This window comes from Lepus europaeus, chromosome 16 (assembly GCF_033115175.1).
Source record: "Lepus europaeus isolate LE1 chromosome 16, mLepTim1.pri, whole genome shotgun sequence".
NCBI lineage: Eukaryota > Metazoa > Chordata > Mammalia > Lagomorpha > Leporidae > Lepus > Lepus europaeus.
Window position 1 is genome coordinate 544,740 of NC_084842.1, and position 22,898 is coordinate 567,637.

At 45.6% G+C, this 22,898-nt stretch overlaps 1 protein-coding gene across 1 annotated transcript in view; it reads right to left on the minus strand.

The window, feature by feature from the left end:
- HGSNAT (heparan-alpha-glucosaminide N-acetyltransferase) overlaps positions 1–20,322 on the minus strand; it is a 51,513-nt gene extending 31,191 nt beyond the window's left edge. Inside the window, exons 1-4 of the mRNA XM_062213792.1 lie at positions 20,106–20,322; positions 15,607–15,722; positions 9,394–9,530; positions 9,051–9,172 (exon numbers count right to left, since the gene is read on the minus strand). Of these exons, the coding sequence (XP_062069776.1) occupies positions 9,051–9,172; positions 9,394–9,530; positions 15,607–15,722; positions 20,106–20,322 (592 nt within the window). The remainder of the gene's footprint in view (positions 1–9,050; positions 9,173–9,393; positions 9,531–15,606; positions 15,723–20,105) is intronic.
- Positions 20,323–22,898: the final 2,576 nt, after the last annotated feature.

A 22,898-nucleotide genomic window follows, 5' to 3' on the forward strand; every position in this document is an offset into this window, starting at 1 on the left:
TCCATGGATGCAGCAGCCTCACAGAGCTGACTGTGGTGGTCCCCTGCTCCCTGTGCCTACGGGAGCCCTGAGCACTTTAACTGCGGGAATTCTGTGACTGCACAATAGAGCGTGGAGTGTAGCTGGGTGTCTGGGAAAATACTATGTCTGGTTTCAGAGGCTCAGATTTCCCTGAGTGCCTGGGGTAGGTCATTGTAGAGGGCTCTGTGCTCACACTGAGGACCACACAGATCCTTTGTGTGGTGTTTGTGAATGCGTGGGTGGGGTATGTAGCACTGTGGGTTCTCTCTAGGTATTGATCACAGTGAGGAGGTGAGGCAGTGTTCACACAAACTGATGAGATATACTCTCTCCCCTGCTGACAATAGTGGAGACCTACCACACCCAACATGGGTGTCACCCTGGACTTTCTGTACCCAAGCAGTGACCAGAGCTCCCTGGCCCCACCCACACAGGCCTCTGAATATCCACCTAAGCAGCAGACACTCCACTAACCCACACAGGCATATTTCAAAGATAAAAGCCATCAGCGGAGAAAATCAATAAGTGGCTCCACACATGCCTAAAAATTAATGTAGAAACACAAGAAATATGATCAAGGAACACAACACAACCCCCTCAAAGGAACACAACACTTCCATATTAGAATACAAAGATGAAGAGATTAATGAAATGTCTGAAAAGGAATTAAAATGAATGATCATAGGATTACTCAGAAGCAATGAGAAGCAAATTCATGAGTTAAAGAAATACATCACACGGATGAAAAATTTTTGTGTGAGAGATTCTGAAGAAAAATCAAACTGAAATATTAGAAGTGAAGAATTCAATATATCAAATAAAAAACACAGTGGAATGCCTTAACAACAGACTTGGTGGGACAGAAGACCAAAAAAAAAAAAAAAAAAGAATTATAAAAATTAAAAACAGTATTTGAGATTTATGGGATACAATCAAATGACTCAACATATGGTTCTTGGGAGTTCCTGAAGGTATAGAAAGAGAGATGGATTGGAAGGCCTATTCAGTGAAATAACAGAAAACTTCCAAGTACAGGAAGCACACAGAACTCGTTATAGACATGACCAGAAAAGATCTTCACCATAACACATTGTAGTCAAACTTTCAACAGTAAAGCATAAAGAAAAGATTCTAAAATGTGTATGAGAGAAACACCAGATTACTTTCAAAGGATCTCTAATTAGACTTACAGCTGATTTCTCATCAAAAACCCTACAGGCTAGGAAAGAATGGAGAGAAACAGTCCAAGTATTAAAAGAAAAAAAAAAAAAAACTGTCAACCCAGAATACAGTATCCTGCAAATCTCTCATTTATAAATGAAGGTGAAATAAAGATCTTCCATTGGGCCAGCACTGTGGCACAGCGGGTTAACGCCCTGGCCTGAAGTGCTGGCATCCCATATGGGCGCCGGTTCTAGTCCCGGCTGCCCCTCTTCCCATCCAGCTCTCTGCTGTAGCCTGGGGTAGCAGTGGAGGATGGCAAGTCCTTGGGCCCCTGCGCCCATGTGGGAGACCCCGAAGATGCTCCTGGCTCCTGGCTTCAGATAGGCACAGCTCTGGCCATTGCAGCCAATTGGGGAGTGAACCAGCGGATGAAAGACTTCTCTCTCTCTCTCTCTCTCTCTGCCTCTCCTCTCTCTTTGTAACTCTTTCAAATAAATAAATAAATCTAAAAAAAGACTTTCCATAACAAACAGAAATTGAAAGAATTTGTCACCACTCATTCAGCTTTATAAATGATGCTTAAGGATGTGCTATACGGGGCTGGTGCTGTGGCATAGCAGGTAAAGCTACCTCCTGCAGTGCTGGCATCCCTTATGGGCACCGGTTTGAGTCCTGGCTGCCCTACTTCTGATGCAGCTCTCTGCAATGACTTGGGAAAGCCATATAAGATAGTCCAAGTCCCTGGACTCCTGCACCCATGTGGGAAGACCAGAGGAAGCTCCTGGCTCCTGGCTTTGGTGCAGCTCCAGCCTTTGCAGCCAATTGGGGAGTGAACCAGCAGATGGAAGACCTCTCTTTCTCTGCCTCTCCTTCTCTCTCTTTATAACTCTGACTTTCAAATAAATAAATAAGTCTTTAAAAAAAAAAAAAAAGGATGTGCTACACTAGAAACACAGACAGTCATCATCATGAAAGAATGTGAAGGCAGAAAATCTCCCAGTAAAAATACAAAGGAAATCCAAAGCAATGAATAGGAATATTTATGGAAAAATGGCAGGGCCAAGTCATTACTTTTTATAAAACCTCAAATGTATACAGCCTGAATTCTCCAAATAAAAGATACAGACTTGCTGAATGAACTAAAAAATAAGATCCATCTACTATTTCTTGCCTCTAAGAAACACACATCACCAACACACAGACAGAAAGTGAAAGGATGGAAAAAGATGTCCCATGCTGAAGGACTCCTGAAAATTTACCTGCTAAAAAACTAGGAAGTTTCAAGAAAGGTCAGTTAGTTTCTGGGAAACTGCAACTTAGCAGATAACAGGGAATAGCAGTTTGGAAACCCCCCTTGTGCAATGGTTAAGATAAGTAAAACTGATGTGTACTGAGATAAGCAGGAATGCTGTATACTAAGATAAGTGAAATTACTGTAAACAAAAACCCCCTTCCCCTTTGTATTCACTTGCTTAAGATAACTTTGTGGTTTTTGCCTTTAAATACTGCCTGTAACCCTTGTCCAGTACCTCACTCTCTCAGGAGGGAGGGGTCCGTTTTGCGCAAAACGTAAATAAAGCCGCCTCTTGCATTTGCATCGTCTGGTCTGAGGATTTTTGAGTCTGGGGTCGCGATCTAAAGGACCCAGCGGGGATTAGGGTCCTTCAATGCTAGTAGAAAACAAAAGTGAGTGGTAATAGCCATCCAGATATCACAAGAAATAATCTTTAACATAAAAAAACTGCTAAAAGAGACTATGAAGGGCATTATATAATTATTAAGGGATCAATTAAACAGGAAGATGTGACTATAGTAAATGTATATGCACCAAATATCAGAGTGCCTGGCTATTTAAAAGCAACGTTAACAGATCTCAAGGGAGACACAGACTCCAGTACAATAATAATGGGGGACTTTGACATGCCACTTTCATCAATGCACAGCTAAACTAGACAGAAAATAATCAACAAAGAAAAAACACAGCTAATCTACACTATAGACCCAATGGACAGAACATTTCATCCCAAAGCTGAAGAATACATATTCTTTTCATCAGGGCACGGAACCCTTCTAGGACAGACTATCTGCTAGGCCATTAAGCAAATCTCAATGAATTAAAAAACACTGAAATCCTACCATGTATCTCTTCTGACCACAATGGAATGATGCTGGAAATTAACAACTTAAAAAACTCCAGAGAATATGCAAATACATGGAGATTGAACAACATGCTCCTGAATGAACAATGGATTATGGAAGAAATCTAAAGGGAAATAAAAAAAAATTCCTGGAAATTAATAAGGATCACAATATACTATATCAAAACCTATGAGACAAAGCAAAAGCAGTGTTAAGAGGGAAGTTTATATCAATTAGTGTCTACATCAAGAAATTGGAAAGGCATCAAATAAATAACCTAAAAATGCATCTCAAGGACCTAGAAAAACAAGAATAAACCAAACCCAAAATTAGTAGGTGGAAAGAAATAATTAAAATTAGAGAATAAACAAAATTGAAACCAAAAAATGATACAAAAGATCAGTGAAATGAAGAGTTAATTTTTTTAAAAAAAATAAAATTGATACACCATTGGCCCAACTAACAAAAAAAGGGGGGGAATGGGAGAGGCCCAAAATTAATAAATCAGAAATTAAAATGGATATGTAACAACAGATACCACAGAGATAAAAAGAATCATCAGGAATGACTATGAACAGCTATATGCCAACATATTGGAAATCCAGGGGAAAAAATTGATTTCTGGACACTTACTATCTACCAAAATTGAGTCATGAAGACAGAAATTGAAAATAGGTCAATAACCAATACAGAGATTGAATCAGTAGTAAAGACCCTCCCAACAAAAAAAAGCCCAGGATCAGATGGTTTCGTTGCTGAATTCTACCAGACTTTTAAAGAAGAACCAATTCCAATTCTTCTCAAATTATTCAGAACTATTCCTCCCAAACTCCTTCTATAAGCCCAGCATCACCTTAATTCCAAAATCAGAGAGAGATACAACAAAGAAAGAGAACTACAGGCCAAGGTCCCTGAACATAGATGCCAAAATCCTCAACAAAATACTAGCTAATTGAATCCACAACACATCAGAAAGATCATTCACCTGGACCAACTGGGATTTATCCCTGGTGTGCAGTGATGGTTCAACATACACAAATCAATAAATGTGATATATCACAATAACAAATTGAAGCATTAAAACCATAGGATTATCTAAATAAATGCAGAGGAAGCATTTGATAAAATTCAACATCCTTTCAAGATAAAACCCTTAAGCAAATTGGGTACAGAAAGAACATTCCTTAATATAATCAAAGTACCGTATGATAAACCCATAGCCAGTATGAATGGGTAAAAGCTGGAAGTATTTCTACTAAGATTCAGAATCAGACAAGGATGTCTACTCTCACTATTGCCATTCAATAAAGTTCTGCAAGTTTCAACCAGAGCCATTAAGCCAGAAGATATCAATGGGATAAAAATTAGAAAGGAGGAAGTCAAATTATCTCTGTTTGCAGGTGACATGAGCCTATATATATGGAAACCAAAAGACTAAAAGACTACTGGAACACATAAGAAACTTTGGTAAAGTTGCATGATACAAAATTGACACACAAAAATCAATAGCCGTTGTATACACAGATAATGCCATTGCTGAGAAAGAATTTGTAAGATCAGTACCATTCACAAAAGCCACAAAAAGTTTAAATACCTTGGAATAAATTTGACCAAGAAGGTGAAATATCTCTATTATGAAAATTATAAAGCATTAAAGAAATAAATAAAAGAAGACACACACACAAAAATGGAAGAATCTTCCATGTTTGCAAACTGGAAGAATTAACACCATCAAAATGTCCATACTACCCAAAGCCATTTACAGATTCACTGTTTTTTGTTTTGTTTTGTTTTTTTAAATTTACTTTTGACAGGCAGAGTGGATAGTGCGAGAGAGAGAGACAGAGAGAAAGGTCTTCCTTTTGCTGTTGGTTCACCCTCCAATGGCTGCTGCAGCCAGCACGCTGCGGCCAGCGCACCGCGCTGATCTGATGGCAGGAGCCAGGTGCTTCTCCTGGTCTCCCATGGGGTGAGGGCCCAAGCACTTGGGCCATCCTCCACTGCACTCCCAGGCCACAGCAGAGAGCTGGCCTGGAAGAGGGGTAACCGGGACAGAATCTGGTGTGCTGGCGCCACAAGGCAGAGGATTAGCCTATTGAGCTGTGGCGCCAGCCCCTAAAGCAATCTTAACAAAAATAAAACCAGAGGCATCACAATACCAAGTGCTGTCCATTGGCATTTCCTGGGGACTAAGGAGAATGGAATGACTTCTGTGATCTTTGTTGCCATTTGTGTGTGCAGCACTCTTCAGGTAGTCTCAGTGACCTTGAGTTTTATTCTTGGTGTTTAAAATGTGTTCTGCATATTCAACGTGTATTTTGTCTATATTTTGCTTTTACAAAAGCATCCAAAAGTAACTGAAAGTTAGGGATGCATCCAAAAAAACAAGAGCAGAACTTCTGTGTAGAAAACCACAAGACACATTTGAAAAGAGTCGAAGACAGGCCATGTAAATACAGAAATGAGTGTTTACACATTGGAGGAGCAAGACTGCAAGGGTTACATCCTCCCCAAACTGTTCTACAGATGCAGTAACACCACTGTTTAAATACCAGTGGCTGTGCGCCTGGGAGCATCTATGGGACACCCGCATGTGTGTGTGTGCACGCCTGTGTGAGTGTGTGTGGGCAAACTCATTATAAAATTTGCATAAAAAAGGCTAGCGATTGCCAAGACCCTCTTGGAGGGGGAAGAGGAGGAAGAAACAGGAAGAAGAAGTGGAAGAAGAGGAGGCACTAGAGGAAGACGGAGGAAGAGAAAGAAGTGGATGGCAGGTAGAGCTTCTGCTCCGGTCCACCAGGCACCGAGGCCCACGTGCAGCTGTGGCAAGTGATGCAGTGTGCTGTTAGTGCAGGGCCAGAAGAGATGCCCAGCCAGCCAGTGTGGCCTGCAGAGCTGTCAGGAGAGAGCCCTCTCTTTCCTCAACAGGAGGCTTGTGGGGGCAGGGCTTTCCCCTTAGTGGGCACGAGGTCCCCACTGAGGAAACCAGCTCCAAGTGGATGCCTGACCTGGGTATAAAAGCCCACATGGCAGAGTTTGCAGAAGGTAACATGGGAAGATGTTGAATTTCATGATCCTAAGGTTTGGAAATATTTGTTGAACAGGATAGCCAAAGAACTGACTGTAAAGAAAAGGAAGAAACTGGACTCAACAGAAATGAAGACCTTCTTCCCATCCCAGGGTGCCCCTGAAGAGCGAGTCACAAAGTGGGGAGTAAATTATCCCTGTGTTGACCATGGATCTTCCTAAAAATCCCAACACACAATCCTATCTTCTCAGAGTAAAAGCCTGGATGACAGTGGGAGTCACTGAGAAGCTATGTACTTTCTAGATACAAGAAAGTGTTGGGGAAAGGTGGGGGGTGGCACTGTAACATAGTAGTTAAAGCTGCCACCCGCAGTGCTGGCAACCCATATGGGCGTCAGTCTAAGTCCCGGCTGCTCCTCTTCTGATCCAGCTCTCTGCTATATGTCCTGGGAAAGCAGTAGAAGATGGCCCAAGTGCTTGGGACCCTGCACCCATGTGGGAGACCTGGAAGAAGCTCCTGGCTCCTGGCTTTGGATCAGCTCAGGTCTGGCTGTTGTGGTCATCTGGGGAGTGAACCAGTGGATGGAAGACCTCTCTCTCTCTCTCTCTCTTTGGCTCTATTTCTCTCTGTAATTCTGTTTTACAAATAAATAAAATAAATCTTTAAAAAAAAAAAAAACAGGGCCGGTGCTGTGGCTCAACAGGCTAATCCTCCACCTTGCGGCGCCGGCACACCGGGTTCTAGTCCCGGTCGGGGCACCGATCCTGTCCCGGTTGCCCCTCTTCCAGTCCAGCTCTCTGCTATGGCCCGGGAAGGCAGTGGAGGATGGCCCAAGTCCTTGGGTCCTGCACCCCATGGGAGACCAGGAGAAGCACCTGGCTCCTGCCATCGGATCAGCGCGGTGCGCCGGCCGCAGCGCGCCTACCGCGGCGGCCATTGGAGGGTGAACCAACGGCAAAAGGAAGACCTTTCTCTCTGTCTCTCTCTCTCACTGTCCACTCTGCCTGTCAAAAAAAAAAAAAAAAAAAAAAAAAAAAAAAAAAAAACACACAGAAAGGGCAGGATAAATGCTTACAGCTCCCATTTCATCACCTTCTTTAACATCGGGTGCCCTTGCTGTCTCCAAAGGCAACCAAAGGATCGTGTTTGTTTTGTTCCAGGAAGGGGGCCTCGTTCCCTTTAGTTTCATGATTTTTTTGATGTTTGTCATTTTTCACCAATTACACTCATTACTCTTTGATTAACTTGTTCCACATTGGCTCTCTCATACTGCCTCCTGCATTCCTTTGTAATGAGCTCACGGTCTTCAGGGGTGTTTCTGTGAACAGCAGTGCTCAATGCCACAGGGACTTGTTACTGTCCCCTGAAAGGCAGCACGCACGGTATCATCTGATGAGGGTTCAGAGTGACAGCTGTCTTCCCTGGAGCTATTAGAGAATGAATGATCCCTCCTTAACCTAAGGGAACCTGTGGACTGTCCGCCTAGAATGTACAGGGAACACCAGACCCCCATCTTAACACAGGGAGGAGGTGGACAGAGGAAGGAGACGGGCTAGGTAGACAGGGACCAGGAGGCACCATCTGGCGATGATACCCCAAGGACCTGAAATACAGTCGGCTTCAGCAAAAGATTTCTGTGATTGGAGACTTAACCACAGTCAGGACCCAGTTAAAGCCACTGTTAGTCAGTACCTGAGAGAGGTAAGGGAACCGGACTCTGAGACTGGCTTTTATGATTAGGGACTTAACTTTCCAAGTCAAGAACCAATCAAAACAGCCACTACTCAATCCCTTATCTATAGACCCATCTCTCCAGGAAACCAATCAAAACTGTCACTTTTCAATACCTAATTTACATCTTTCCTGCCCAAATGTGTATAAAACTGGGGGTCAAACAGCCTGCTACTAGGGCATTCTCTGCTTCTTTCAACAAACTACTCTCACTTTATCCACTCTTCCTTGTCTCTGTGCCTTAAGTTTTTGTGCACATGAGCCAACAGACCCAGCAGAAAGAATGTTGGCATAAAGAAAGAAAACCCATGTCAAAATGTGACAATTAACTACCCTGTTCTGTCCCTTTCCAGTACATTTAACTTTTTAGCCTTATTATGGCGTCAAAATTAGACAGTGATGAGACTATACTGATATATACCTTTTAACACAACACAGAATTTTCTTGCTAGACAATGAACATTAAGTATATTATAACTGGGGCCAGTGCTGTGGCACAGTGGACTAATCCTCCACCTGCGGCACCAGCATCCCATATGGGCACCAGTTTTAGTCTTGGCTGCTCCTCTTCCAATCTAGCTCTCTGCTATGGCCTGGGAAAGCAGCAGAAGATGGCCCAAGTGCCTGGGCCCCTGCACCCATGTAGGAGATCAGAAAGAAGTTCCTGGCTCTTGGCTTCAGATCGGCACTGCTCTGGCCATTCGGGGACTAAACTAGCGGATAGAAGATGTTTCTCTCTGTCTCTCCTTCTTACTGTCTGTAACTCTACCTCTCAAATAAATAAATAAAATTTTTTTAAAATGTATATTATAATTATACCATCACTGAATAGGACATACAAGCTATACTCCAGGTTTTAAATTACAGAGAGTGTCACAGATGGACTGCTTCACTTTACAAACAGGACTCAAAAACTAAAACCTTCCAAAATACTGACTTCAGAAATCCACAAACAGAATATACATACGAAGGTTACTGTCCACTGGATTCTCATTCACAACTATGTCACAGGCAATCCCACTGCTTCCATTATGGGTGTTCTTGACCAAGACAGAATAGTTTCCAAATTCTCCAAATTTGTACTCCAGCCTGCAAAGACGAGGTAAGATTAGGAAAATTGGTTTCATTTAAAAATAAGGAGTTGGGATTGTGCTACTGTCATGGAGGCAGGGAGACAGGCACCCTCCCTCCGTGCAGATGAGGGAAGCTGAAGAAAAATATTTTCAGGGGAGGAAAAACTAAAAACCAAAAAGGACAGAAAGTAGAGAGCACGCAGACCTCACTTAGGTCACATCAAAGCAGGCACAAACCTACAAACTGCCTTCTCCCCCAAGGAATCATTAAACTGCAGGATGGAGTCATGCTGGGTGCTGACAGACACAGCGGCTGTGCTGGCTTTTCCCCGTCTTCCACTCTGAGGAACGCTGACCAGAAGCTGAAACAAGCACTACAAAACAAGCAAGCACAACAGGCCACCGTTAGGGTTTCTGAAAGTGTGTTTTTGGAGGACACAATATCTAAATGCAGATTTACAAGTGACTCTTCCTTCATACTTACAATTAAAAAAACTTATAATTTAATAATTGAGATATAAACACGTCTACAAGTTTATGTTAAAATAAGTACCTTGTTGCTATGGAATTGTACAATGTTATTCACAGGAAAATTTTTCAGAAATTAGTAAATACAGCATATATTAGATGCTATTTATAATATTTAATGTTTGTATTATATTCCATCAACTACTATAATTGTGGATATTTCCTGTTTCATCTCTTTGTTGTTTTTGTTGCATAAATTAATTGTTTTAAAAGGTCTACACATGAGGCTACTATTCCTTGAAATTCTTTCTCCAATGTAAATTTCCAAAAGTGAGGTTTTTAGATTAAATACACTCACAATAGTGGTTCCTGTTACAAATGGCTAAACAGTACTCATATAAGTAAAATTACAACAACTTATTAACTTCTCATTAGCCTTGCTTAAGATTTTAAAATCACTTTTCTTTATGTTCATTTACTATTTACATCACAGCATTAAGATTTCATTTTAGGGGGTCAATGTTGTGGTGAAGTGGGGTAAGTTTCCACCTGTGATACCAGTTCAAGTCCTGGCTGCTCACTTTGAATCCAGTTCTAGTGCACCTAGGAAGGCAGTGGAAGACAGTCCAAGTGCTTGGGCCCCAGAGAGTGAGGGGAGAGAAGGAGAGAGAGAGAAAGAGAGAGAGAGAGAGAGAGAATGACTCTGCTATCCACTAGTTCACTCCCCAAATGGCCACAAAAGTCACTGCTGAGCCAGGCAGAAGCCAGCAGCCTTGAACTCAATCCAGGTCTCCCAGATGGGTGACAGGGGCCCAAGTACTTGGGCTATTTTCTGCTTTCTTCCCACGCACATGAGCAGGAAGCTGGATCTAAAGCAGAGCAGCTGGGGTCATAAGTAGTGGTTTAACCTGCTGTGTCACAACACCAGCCCCCAGATTTCTTAATCAGTTGCTGATATTTACGTTTTCAATTTCTAAAATAAATCTTTAAGGATTCAATCAATTTTTGAATCTCAAATTTATCATAATTTCCACTAGATCATAATTTCAGTTGACATGTGTAAAAGCATTTCCTAATTTTCTTAATTTTCATTAATCCCTTAGATCTATCCACAGTTTGTCAACTGTGCGACTTTTATTTTAAGAGATGATCTGGGGCCAGGGTCACGGTGCAGCAGGTTAAACCACTGCCTCTGACATCACACATGGGCTCCAGTTTTAGTCCTGTCTGCTCTCCTTCTGACTCAACACCCTGCTAATGCATCTGGAAAAGCAGCAGCAGATGGTTCCAGTGCTTGGGTACCTGCGGGCCACATGGGAGACCTAGATGGCGTTCTAAGCTCCTGGCTTTGGCCTGGCCCAGCCCTGGCCATTTGAGGAAGAAACCAGTGAATAGATCTCTCTCTCTCTCTCTCTCTGTCTCTTGCTATCTGTAACTCTCTTTTCAAATAAAAAGATCAATAAATCTTTTAAAAAAAGATCATCTTGCCAGCGCCGCCGCTCACTAGGCTAATCCTCCGCCTTGCAGCGCCGGCACACCAGGTTCTAGTCCCGGTCGGGGCACCGATCCTGTCCCGGTTGCCCCTCTTCCAGGCCAGCTCTCTGCTGTGGCCAGGGAGTGCAGTGGAGGATGGCCCAGGTGCTTGGGCCCTGCACCCCATGGGAGACCAGGAGAAGCACCTGGCTCCGGCCATCGGATCAGCGCGGTGCGCCGGCCGCAGCGCGCCTACCGCGGCAGCCATTGGAGGGTGAACCAACGGCAAAAGGAAGACCTTTCTCTGTCTCTCTCTCACTGTCCACTCTGCCTGTCAAAAAAAAAAAAAAAAAAGATCATCTTGACTCAATTATTCTCTTAATTTCTAGTTTACATATTTATTATTTTTATTGCTCCAGATCCCCTATGGAATATTGTCTAATATTCTCAAACACAGTTTGCTCTTTCTTTCTTCTTTTTGTGAGTTATATCTTACTTTTAGTCAACTGTAATAATTGCTCATGGTAAACAATAATCACCTTCTTGTTCTCTTTTCTAAGGAACTTGCTAGCACTCTATAACTGTTTTTATCTGTCTTAATGCTGCCTGTCAAGCTATGAAATCTGGTCTATGCATTTTTAAATATGTTTACAGATCCATAAAAGTCTTTCTACTTTAAGGAAAGGTAGATAAAGAGAACAAAAAAACATTCTCCACTCAGATACCTGTCTGATCTCTAAGGCATACCTACACCTTTAAATATTTATATCATCTGGCTTACTAAATATGACATTACTGGGGCCGGCGCTGTGGCACAGTGGGTTAACGTCCTGGCCTAAAGCGCCGGCATCCCATATGGGCGCTGGTTCTAGTCCTGGCTGCTCTTCTTCCAATCCAGCTCACTGTTGTGGCCGGGGGTAGCAGTGGAGGATGGCAAGTCCTTGGGCCCCACATCCATGTAGGAGACTCAGAAGAAGCTTCTGGCTCCTGGCTTCAGATCAGCGCAGCCCCAGCCATCATGGCCAACTGGGGAGTGAACCAACGAATGGAAGACCTCTCTCTCTCTCTCTGCCTCTCTTCTTTCTGACTTTCAAATAAATAAATAAATCTTTAAAAAAAATATACAATATTACTATAGCTTGCATTCTCTTGAATACTTCTCTTGAAGCCTATATTTTTTAAAGGCCTTTAAATTATCATTATAGTTCAAACTTGGAAACAGTTTACATCTAGATTTCATTCTTTGGTTGCTTCACCTTTAAAGGGTTTAAGTGTCTTTCCAATTCCCAGGCTAAGCTTTGTTCTGCAATTATGGGACATTTTCTACCAGTGCGGTTAAATACAGGCCCTGTGCCACTCCTCACACAATTCCCTTAGACATAATTATCTCCATGTTCTTTTAAATAATTTTTTTCCTTAAAATAGTCTCCTGCAGTTATTTCTTCTATTTTCTGATCCTTTGCTATGTCACCAGCAACACCCTTTTGTGCCAATGATGCTACTTTTTCATTCTAATGGTGCTCTTACTTTTCTATATCTTTTTTTTTTTTTTTTTTTTGATAGGCAGAGTGGACAGTGAGAAAGAGACAGAGAGAAAGGTCTTCCTTTGCCGTTGGTTCACCCTCCAATGGCCGCTACAGCCAGTGCACTGAAGCCGGTGCACCGCGCTGATCCGAAGCCAGGAGCCAGGTGCTTCTCCTGGTCTCCCATGCAGGTGCAGGGCCCAAGCACTTGGGCCATCCTCCACTGCACTCCCTGGCCACAGCAGAGAGCAGGACAGGAAGAGGAGCAACCAGGACAGAATCCGGCGCCCCAACCGGGACTAGAACCCAGGGTGCCAGCACCATAGGCGGAGGATTAGTGTAGTGAGCCGCGGCACCAGCCACTTTTCTATATCTTATTCATACTTTGACAAATCTTTTCTCCCCCCTCTTTACTTTTTTCTTATGGATTTTAGACCTTTTTAAATTCTTTTTTTTTAAGACATTTTCCCATTCACTGAATTATCTGATTCTTGTCAATTCTTTTTAGAAATACAATTGTTGCCTTAATTTTTATTATTTATTTTATATCTTAAAGATAGAAAGACAGAGCTCGTCCATGCACTGGGCCATTCCCCAAATGCCCACAAAAGCCAGGGCTGGGCCTGACCAAAGCCAGAGCCCAGAACTCCACTGGGCTCTCTTCCATGGGTGGCAGGGATCTAAGTACCTAAACCACTCACTGCCTGTTGCCTCCCAGGATGTCCATCAGCAGGAAGCTGGAACAGAAGTGGAGGAGCTGGGGCTCGAACCAGGCAACCAAACATGAGATGCAGGCACCCCAAGCAGCGATTTAACTGCTGCACCAAATGCCAACCCCCAGACTTTAAATTTTAGCTATTGTTAGTTATCTTTCAGGATTCTTTTAGGTACTTCTTGTAGGCTGATAAATTTTCTTTCCTGTGAGCTCCTTTCTTTAACTGTTAGAGACCTTTTTTGCCTCCTATTACTTCACAGACTATTCAATGGGCTTAAATTAAATACAGAAAGTACTGCACATGAGTACTGTGCCTTCAACTTTGCAGTGGGTACCCAGGGCCAGGTGCTTTTTTAAAACAGTTGTTCTGGTATTTATTTAAAAATTGATTTTAATTTGTACCTACTTATCTAGGAGGGAAAGATAAATTTACCATCCCCATTTCATTCCTCCAATGCCTGAATGACTGAGGCTGGGCCAGGCTGAAGCTCACAGGTAGGAACTCAATCCAGGTCTCCTGTGTGGATGGCAGGGACCCAATCACGTAGGCCATTGCTTGCTGCCTCCCAGAGTCTGCAGTGGTGGAAGTTTGAATCAAGATTCAGAGCTGGGTATCAAACACTGGCACTTTGATATGGACCTTGGGTCGGCAGGCTAAGTTAAACTTTTGTGCAGGGGCTGCCTTGTGGCTTAGCAGGTAAAGCCACAGCCTGCAGTGTCATTATCCCATATGGGTTTCAGTTCGACTTCCAATCCAGCTCCCTGCTAATGTGCCTGGGAAAGCAACAGAGGATGGCCCAAGTACTCGGACCCCTGCGTCCACATGGGAGACCCAGATGGAGTTCTAGGCTCCTGTCCTGGCCATTGCAGCCACTTGAGGAGTGAACCAGCGGATGGAAGATATATCTCTCTCCTCTCCTTCTCTGTTTCTACCTCTCTATATAACTCTTTCAAATAAATAAAATAAATCTTTAAAACAAATTCTAAAAAATTAAGTTTTATACAGCTTGTGAAATTGAGGATTTAAACTCAGAAACAACCAGTCAGTGGCCTGAGCCAGCTGTTTCATGAGCCTAATCTTTGGTTGTGGGTTTCAGACTTCTCTTACAAGGCGAGCACATTTATTGAGTTGGTTTAAAGTAGTAGAGATTTATGTGTGGGTAGCGATCACACTGAAAGTCAAGGCAAACACCATTAACAACTGAACACCACCAGATAATAGTCAACAGGTTTCATTACTACATTGTAAGGGGATTTTGCTACATTCCCACATCTGATGTTATCTATATGCTGACAACAGGTCAGCTCACTGCTTCCCACCACACACATGCTTCCTCGGCCGTGACTGAGGTTTGCTCACAGCTGCAGAGTTCAAGAGGTCGCATCTGCTGGGGAAGCAGCCGTAGGCGTCTTGACAGCACAGCCAGCATCCTGGCTGACTCAGGCCTCTGCGGGATTTAAGGCTCCACAGGTCACTCACTGTACACTAGAATCCCTCCTTTAAAGGCAGGTATGATCAAATTCTCAATTTGGCAATAAAGGACATTTCATTTCGTGTGCAAGAAGAGTCTTGTCCTTAAAAAGCAGCAAGGTCTAGAAGAGTGGCAAGATCTTTAGGCACAATCAATTCTTTGTTGTCAGAAAGGCAGGTCCTGGAATAATGGTCACTCCCGCAACTCACACCTCCCGGCTGTTGGAACTACACTCGGCCTTGGAGAACAGCCAAGTCTCTGATCCCATGAAAACACGGCCTATCGATTCCACCCATCAGTGAGAACTGGCGGTAGGGAGACAGGCATTTGTTATAGTTGTTAAAACACTGCTCAGGATGCCAAAACCCTATGTCAGAATGCTGGGGTTAAAGTCCTTGTTGCATTCACAATTCCAGCTTCCTGCTAATGTACACCCAGGGAGGCACTGGATTGAGTTCCCAGCTCCTGGCTTCAGCCTGGCCCAGCCTCAGATACTGCAGGCATTTGGGGAGTGAACCAGCACATGGGAGATCTCTCTTCCTGTGACCCCCTCCCCCTCCCACCACCATCTGTTTACTTTTCAAATAAAACAAAATTAAAAAAAAATTTTTTATAAAGATGAGTAGGGGACAGTATAAGAAGTTTATGTAACCCATTGCTAGTCAATTCTCTCTTAATTATATTTCTTCTGATTCTTCATATAGCCTGTTTTGTTTCCTCGCCTGTAAACTGGAGTTAGCATCAGAAGCGCTTTATCTATGAAAGCAAACAAAATGGTGAGTGTGAATACAACACATACATGGTAACAGCGTTCAGACTTCCAGTAGACAGTCAAGTGTGTTTCAGGAAGTTCATTATGGATGAGCAGCAGGGCCTGATCCATCTTCAGCTCTCCTGGCTTTTTCTTGTCTAAGTCTGGTGAGAATTAAAATGCAACATTAAAAAAAAAAAAAAGGCAGAAAAGGTACTGAAGGATATGTTAGAGACAAGCACCAGTGGTGCTTGTCAAATACTTGCATTGTGGTTTCTGGGATCTTCATACACTATCTTCAGCACACAGGGACGCAAACGTGTGCATGTATGCACATACACACAGGGCCCCTTTTTCCCAGTGAGGATTCAGTCAACACCATTCACACCCGGCATGTAAAAGCACTGAGCAGGGAACTTAATTCACCAGGGCTAAGATGTGACATGCACTGAAGTTACTATTTTCCGTGTAACGATGACAATCCTATGAGCTAGCCCTTTCCGATTTTACAAAGCAATATAGGCTCATAAGAATAAGATGATTGCCCACAGCAAGAGTCTCTTACTGACATCAGTGATCTGAACCCAATCTGTGTTACGTTCCAAGGCTCAAACTTCTCTGTTCTGTGGCTGAGCTGTGAGCGCAGCCTGGGCAGCAGTAGGAATGCCAAACCGCAGAATGCACAGGTGAGCAGGACCCTAGGACGACTCGGCCAGTCTTTCAGGTGCAAGAAGTCCTGCTTTCTGCCCCTTTGGCTGAGCGTTCAGTTTCCAAGGCAGGTTGGAGAAGGCTAAGGAGACCAGTATCAGCCTCTGGGTGCAGGCCCCACTGCCTCCCTGTTCACAGATCACCGGTTTACTAGATGGCATCCTCGGGATGACATAAAGAAGATGCATTCTAAAAATAAGTCCACTGTCTTGGTGGGAAAACTGCTGTTGCCTGAAGTTAAAGCAAAGGGCTTATTATTCAAACCAAGTGAGCCACTAACACTGAGGTTACATGAAAGAGAAGTTGATTTAGCTTCTAGGCAAAAGAACACAAAGGGAACCCAGCAACACAACTCAAAAGGCAAGAATTTATTATCTTCTATTTTGTGTCATCAAAATTTCCTTCACAATGCCCGAGAAACTCATCTCAATGATTACTTCAAGAATTCATCACTTGCACTTAAGACCTCATTTCTAGGTTTACCTAAATTTACCTTATTTAGTTCTCAGTGAAGATAAAACACACAGTATGTAACTCTTTAACTTAAATTTTAGAAAACTGATAGTCTGGGGCCGGTGCTGTGGCGTAGTGGGTAAAGCCGCCGCCTCCAGTGCCAGCAGCCCATATGGGTGCCAGTTCAAATCTCGGCTACTCCACTTCCAATCCAGTTCTCTGTTATGGCCTGGGAAAGTAGTAGAAGATGGCCCAAGTCCTTGGGCCCCTGCACCTGCATGGGAGACCCGAATGAAGCTCCTGGCTCCTGGCTTCGGATCGGTGTAGCTTCAGCCATTGCAGCTGATTGGGGAGTGAACCAGCAGATGGAAGACCTCTCTCTCTGCCTCTCCTTCTCTCTCTGTGTAACTCCAAATTTCAAATAAATAATCTTTTTTTTAAAAAAAAAAGGAATATTTATATAAAAAAGAAAACTGACAGTCCATCCAGTTATTGAAAAACTTTACAAACTATCATTGTTTAGGATGATGTATATGAATTTGCTTTTTTAAATTTAGAGTTTACAAAATTTAGATATAGATCATATATTTTCAATTCACATTTTGTGTCTAAATTGAGAGGTGCTGGAAGTATAAAATACATCCTGCATTCCAAAGACTTAGCAGAAAAAAGAAGTAATTTCTTACGGTGATTATATGTTGAAGTAATACCTTGGATGGATTACATTAAATATATTATTAGAGGGGCCAGCACCGTGGCTCACTTGGTTAATCCTCCACCTGCAGCGCCAGCATCCCATATGGGCACTGGGTTCTAGTCCTGGTCACTCCTCTTCCAGTCCAGCTCTCTGCTGTGGCCCAGGAGGGCAGTGGAGGATGGCCCAAGTGCTTGGGCTCCTGCACCCACATGGGAAACCAGGAGGAAGTGCCTGGCTCCTGGCTTCCGATTGGCGCAGTGCCGGCCATGGCGGCCATCTGGGGAGTGAACCAACAGAAGGAAGACCTTTCTTTCTGCCTCTCTTTCACAGTCTGTAACTCTACCTATCGAATAAATAAATAAAAATATTTTTAATAAATAAATAATTAGAATTGAATGCTTCCTGTTTTTACTTTTTTAAACTTTTAACTGATATATAAGAATAATACATATTTATGGGGTACCATATATCCATACATGTATACATCGTGCAATGTTCAATGTGGAATAACATAACTATCCACTCTAACATTTCTATCATCTCCTTTTGGCACCAAAAACTCAAAATCTCTAGCTTTTTAAAAAACGTACAGTTATCTGCAGTCACCCTACTGTGCAGAACACCAGAACATCTTCCACCTAACACAAACTTAGTGCCTGTCAATCAACCTTTCCCTAACCCTCCCTCCCCCAACTCTTCCTCCTCTCTGGTAACCACCATTCTACTCTCAAATTCTAGGAGCTCTTTTTTTAGATCCCATATGATCACATGATACTCATCTTTCTATGCTTGGCTCATTTCACACAACATAATGTCCTCCAGCTCCAGCCATGTTGCTGCCAATAAGATTTCACTCTTTTCAATGGCCAATAGTATTCAACTGAGTGTACATACTCACCTATTCCATCTCTTAATTGGGTGATGGGCACTCAGCTTGTTTCTATTTCTTAGCTAGTATCAACGTATTGTATTAAATCTGTGAGTCCAGACGTCTCTGACAGACTGAGTTCACAGACAGATTTCTCGTTTTTTGAGGAGTCTCAACACTGTTCCCCACAGTGGCTGCACTAACGGGCAATCTCAGTGTGCAAGGGTTCCCGTCCTCACCACTACTTGTCATCTTTTGTCTCCTTGATAATAGCCATTCCCATTGATGGAGGTGGTATTTCATCGTGTGGATTAGTGATGTTGGGGGAAAGGAGCTGGCCATTTGCCATTTGTCCTCCTTTGAAAAATGTCTACTCAGAGCTCGCCTTTTTTTTTTTTTTTTTTTAGATTACATGTTTGTGTGCTATGGAGTTGAGTTCCTTATATGTCCTGATTCTTTAGGCCCTCCTCACATGCGTACTTTGCAAACATTTTCTCCCATTCTGTAATCATCCGTCCACCCTCTTGATTGCTCCTTAGCTATGCAGAGCATTTTAGCACAATGTGATGCTATTTCTGCTTTTGTTTCCTGAGTTTTTAGGAGGCATATTCTTCAAAATAGATTCTACCTAATGTTTATAGCAAATAAAAATTGAGTCCTCAACCCATACCAAGAGAAAGCTCTTAGAGGGGCTTTGACCAGGCCACCTGAGCTCCAGGTGGGCCAGAGCATGGTTGTCCTGCTCGGGATGGAATGCTGAGGAAACACTAATTTTCTCCCTTCCCACATACAATCGCCATTGACAAATCACCCTTTTCCTAAAACGACTACCGTCATCAACTGGTGTTAAAATACAAACAAAAAGCACCGGCCAGATCTGTCCCTGACAAGTTGTGCCTGGACAGGTTATGTAACCCTCTGAGGCCGTGTCCCCTGCAAGCAGCCAGCCGAAATGCTGTCCCAAAACTCATCATGTCTTCTGCAAGACTCGGAATTTCAAACAGATACTAGAAGCCCCACATTCTGACACAGAAAAGGAGACGGGAGAGGGCCAGATGACGACCACCTCCCCAGGGGACCCAAACACTGTCGGACCTCCGACGGCACCCCAACAAACGCAGCCGCCTTCCTCGGCCTGAAGGGAGGCGCTGGAATTCCACGTCGCCTCGCATAGCCTCCCATTTCCCCCAGCGAGTTCGGACAGCACGCCAGCTGGGGGACGCCCTTCTGTCCCGCGTCGCCGGAGTGCCCTCGAGGTCCCCTAATCCAGCGCGGGGCTGCGGCTTCTCGTCAGAGCCCGGGGCGCCGGCCCGCGCGGGCGGGGAGGCCGCCTTCGCCAGAGGCCGGACTCCGGCCGACGCCCACCCCGGGACCGGGATCGCGCTTTTCCAGCCTGGGGAAAGGAGGGGCCCGTGTGGAAGCTCCGCCGGCTGAGGGCGAGCGTCGGCGCAGTCCGGTTGCCCACCAGCCAGGCCCCCACTGAGCCTCGCGTTCGTGGAGTAACAAGCCTCCATCTGAGGCAAGGCCGCCAGGGGACGCAGCGGGACCCGCGCGCTCCGGCCCGCTCCTGCGCCACGGCTCCCGGGAGCTCGCCCGTCCGGGTGGCCGCCGTCTGGAGGCTGGGGCCGAAGCCCGGCACCGCACCAACCCTCCGCAGGCCGCGGCCGCCGCCCGGCGCGCCTGCAGCACAGAGCAGCGTCCTCGGCGACCCGACAGCCGCAGCTGCAGGAGGCCGTTCCGCCCGCGTCCCGAGCGGCGAGCTGGGGAAGCAGGGCGCGCCCCGCCCCGCCGGCCAGGAGCGCGGTGGCGGCGCGCACTCACCTTGCTGCGGCGCCGGGGAGCCGCCAGGGGCCAGCAGCGCGGCGCTCAGCACCGACGCGGCCAGCAGCAGCGCGACCAGCGCCCAGCCCGCGCCCGGCGCTCCCGGCATGCCGGCCACTGCCGCCTCGGGCCGCCGCGCCTGCCGGGGTGACGCCCGGGCCGCCGCGCCTCGGGCCCCGCGCTGCTCCGTGGCCACGCTCGGCCGCGCGCGCGTCATCGCCTCCCCCCGCCTCGGCTGCCGTCACCGCCCACGCCCGAGTCGGCCGCGGCGGAGCGGGGCGCCAAGGCTCTGAGGGCGGCGCCGGTGGGGTGGGAGGGTCCTAGGGGCCGGGCCTGGCCGCTGCGGGGCCTGCGGTGAGGGAAGCGCCCAGGAGGCCAGGTTTTCTGTCTTTGGCTCCGTGTCTGCGCCCTCGGAGAGGGAGCCATCCGGTAGAGAGCGCTCCTGCTCGCCTGGAGCCGGGGCGCCCCAGTGCCTGCTTCTCCAGCAACACTGTGCATAGCTCTCGCGTGTTGGAGCCCCTTCTGGAAAATGCCAAGCTAAGCCGGACTGCAGGTCTCCGCCCCCAAGGCATCTACCATGGAGAAGACGACACACACCGTCAAAGCCCCCTGTGCATTGCAGAAAGCCCGTCACGCCGGTGCGCTCCCGGCTGGGTAGCTGCAGAGACTAGCATGTGTGTTACGCTGAACAGGAACTCTGGCAGCAAGGTCCTGTGTAACTGCAAGCCCCGTCCAGCGACCTGAGTGGCCGTCCGCGGGAAAACCGGCAAGTCGTGACTTCCGACAGGGGAGCAGGAACGACCTGGAGCTTCAGGTGCCAGGGCTGAGGGAGGAAGGCGCTGACCCAGAACACCCCTGGTAAGACGTGTACAAGGGTGAAGCTCAGCAAACCTCCGTGTTGCTCAGGGACACGACATAGAGAGACACACGCCAGATTCAAGAGATGGCTGGAGAGGCAGGAAGCCCATGTTCAAGCACTGACCTCACGGGTTAAGTGGAGTTCACTGCTCAAGTGGATTGATGAGCACATACATGGGTGTGCCCTGCATTGTTTTTATTTTTGTGTGTCTGAATTATTTGAAGGCTTTTTAAAGTTACAGTGGAGTGTGATGAGTGCAGTGGTAGGCACAAGACGGTAAGTAGCATGTCAGAAGCAAAAACAGGGGAGAAAGAGTGTTCCCAGCAGGAGAGCTCAGCTCAAGGAAGTTACTGAAAGAAAGCCAGTGTGACTGGCACACAGTTCTGCGAAGGAGGTGACAGGAGGTGAACAGATGACAGAGGTGAGCACACGCTTCTTTCTAAGGGGGAGTGTGGAGCTCCTGATGAGTGTCAGTGCGGAGAGTAACTTTCAGGAAAGTTAAGTCACAAACTGTTCAAATTCCCCGGGGGAAAGGGGACACTGTGGCAAGGCCATCACCAACTAGCCCCCTGCTGTCTCACAGCCACTGCTAGTCCACTCTTGCCCAGCCCTAGCTTGAGCCACAGGGTCACCAGATGAATGTGCCCTTCTCTCCTCTCTCTTAGGAGCCAGCTCTTTCAGCCTGGTCACAGCCCCATGCCCGGGGGGGTTGGGTGGGGCATCTGGAATTTTCCGTGGCAGGGCTAAGCATGAGCTGTTCCCTCTACCTAGCACACCCTCCCCCTAGCCCAGATACCTCATGGCTCCCTCCTGCACTGTAGTCATGTCTTAGCTCAGTTGCTTAAGGAAGCCTCCCCCATTAACTTTACCTAAAACTAAAATCTTCCGTATCCCTGTATCCTGCTTTATTTTCTTCACTGCACTCGTCTCTTCCTGATGTTGCCTATGTGTTTGTCTACTTCCCTTGCACTACAGTGTAAGTTCCAAGAGGTTGGGAAGTTTGTCTTGAGGGCAAGAACCTTCTCCATTAGGCTAAAACAGCCCCCAGGTTGCAAGGCTCATCCCAACAGACAGGCAGTCGCTGCTCACGGTCACATGCAGCGGTTCACTACAACAGGAGCTTCAGCCATCACTACAGCACTGAGAAGGCAGTGTGGCAGATTCTGCACTAGCTCCTCAAGCCCTTGCCAGAAACATGCCTATGGCATCCATTCACATTAAACTGGCCTAAGCATGTCATGGTCCCCTGTGACCAAGAGATGCAGGGGAAAAAACCCACTGGACAAAATTCAGTACCTGTTAAACTCCCTGCAAAGTAGAAACAGAAGGAAATTTCCTCAACATGGCATCTGCAAAGTAACTACAGCAACATGACACTTAAATGACTGAAAGCTGAGGCAGGCATTTTGTGCCACAGCAAGATGCATGTGGGAGTGGTGGGGTTTCCATCCCAGCTACACTCTCCACTCCAGCTTCCTGCTGATGCACACCTTGGGAGGCAGCAGCAGATGGCTCAAGCTCTTCGGTCCTTGCCAGCCATGTGGAAGATCTGGATGGAGTTTTGGCTCCTGGTTTGGGCCTGGCACAACCCCAGCTGTTGTGCACATTTGGAGAGTGAACAGTTGGGAGATCTTTCTATGTCTCTGCCTTTCAAATAAATAAATAAATAAATAATTTGTTTCAAAAGACAGAAAGCTTTGCCCTTAGGATCAGGAGCAAGGCAAGGATATTTGCCTTTACCACTCCTACTGGGCACTGTACTAGAGGCCCTACTCAGTGCAAGAAGGCAAGGAAAAGCAATAAAGCACACAGAAACTGGCGCTTTCAAAAGAAGGCATGATTGTACATATGGAAAATCCTAAGGACTCTGTATCAAAAACCAGATAGAACCAATGTTTGGCAAGGTCACAGAATGCAAGGACAAAAAACAAAAA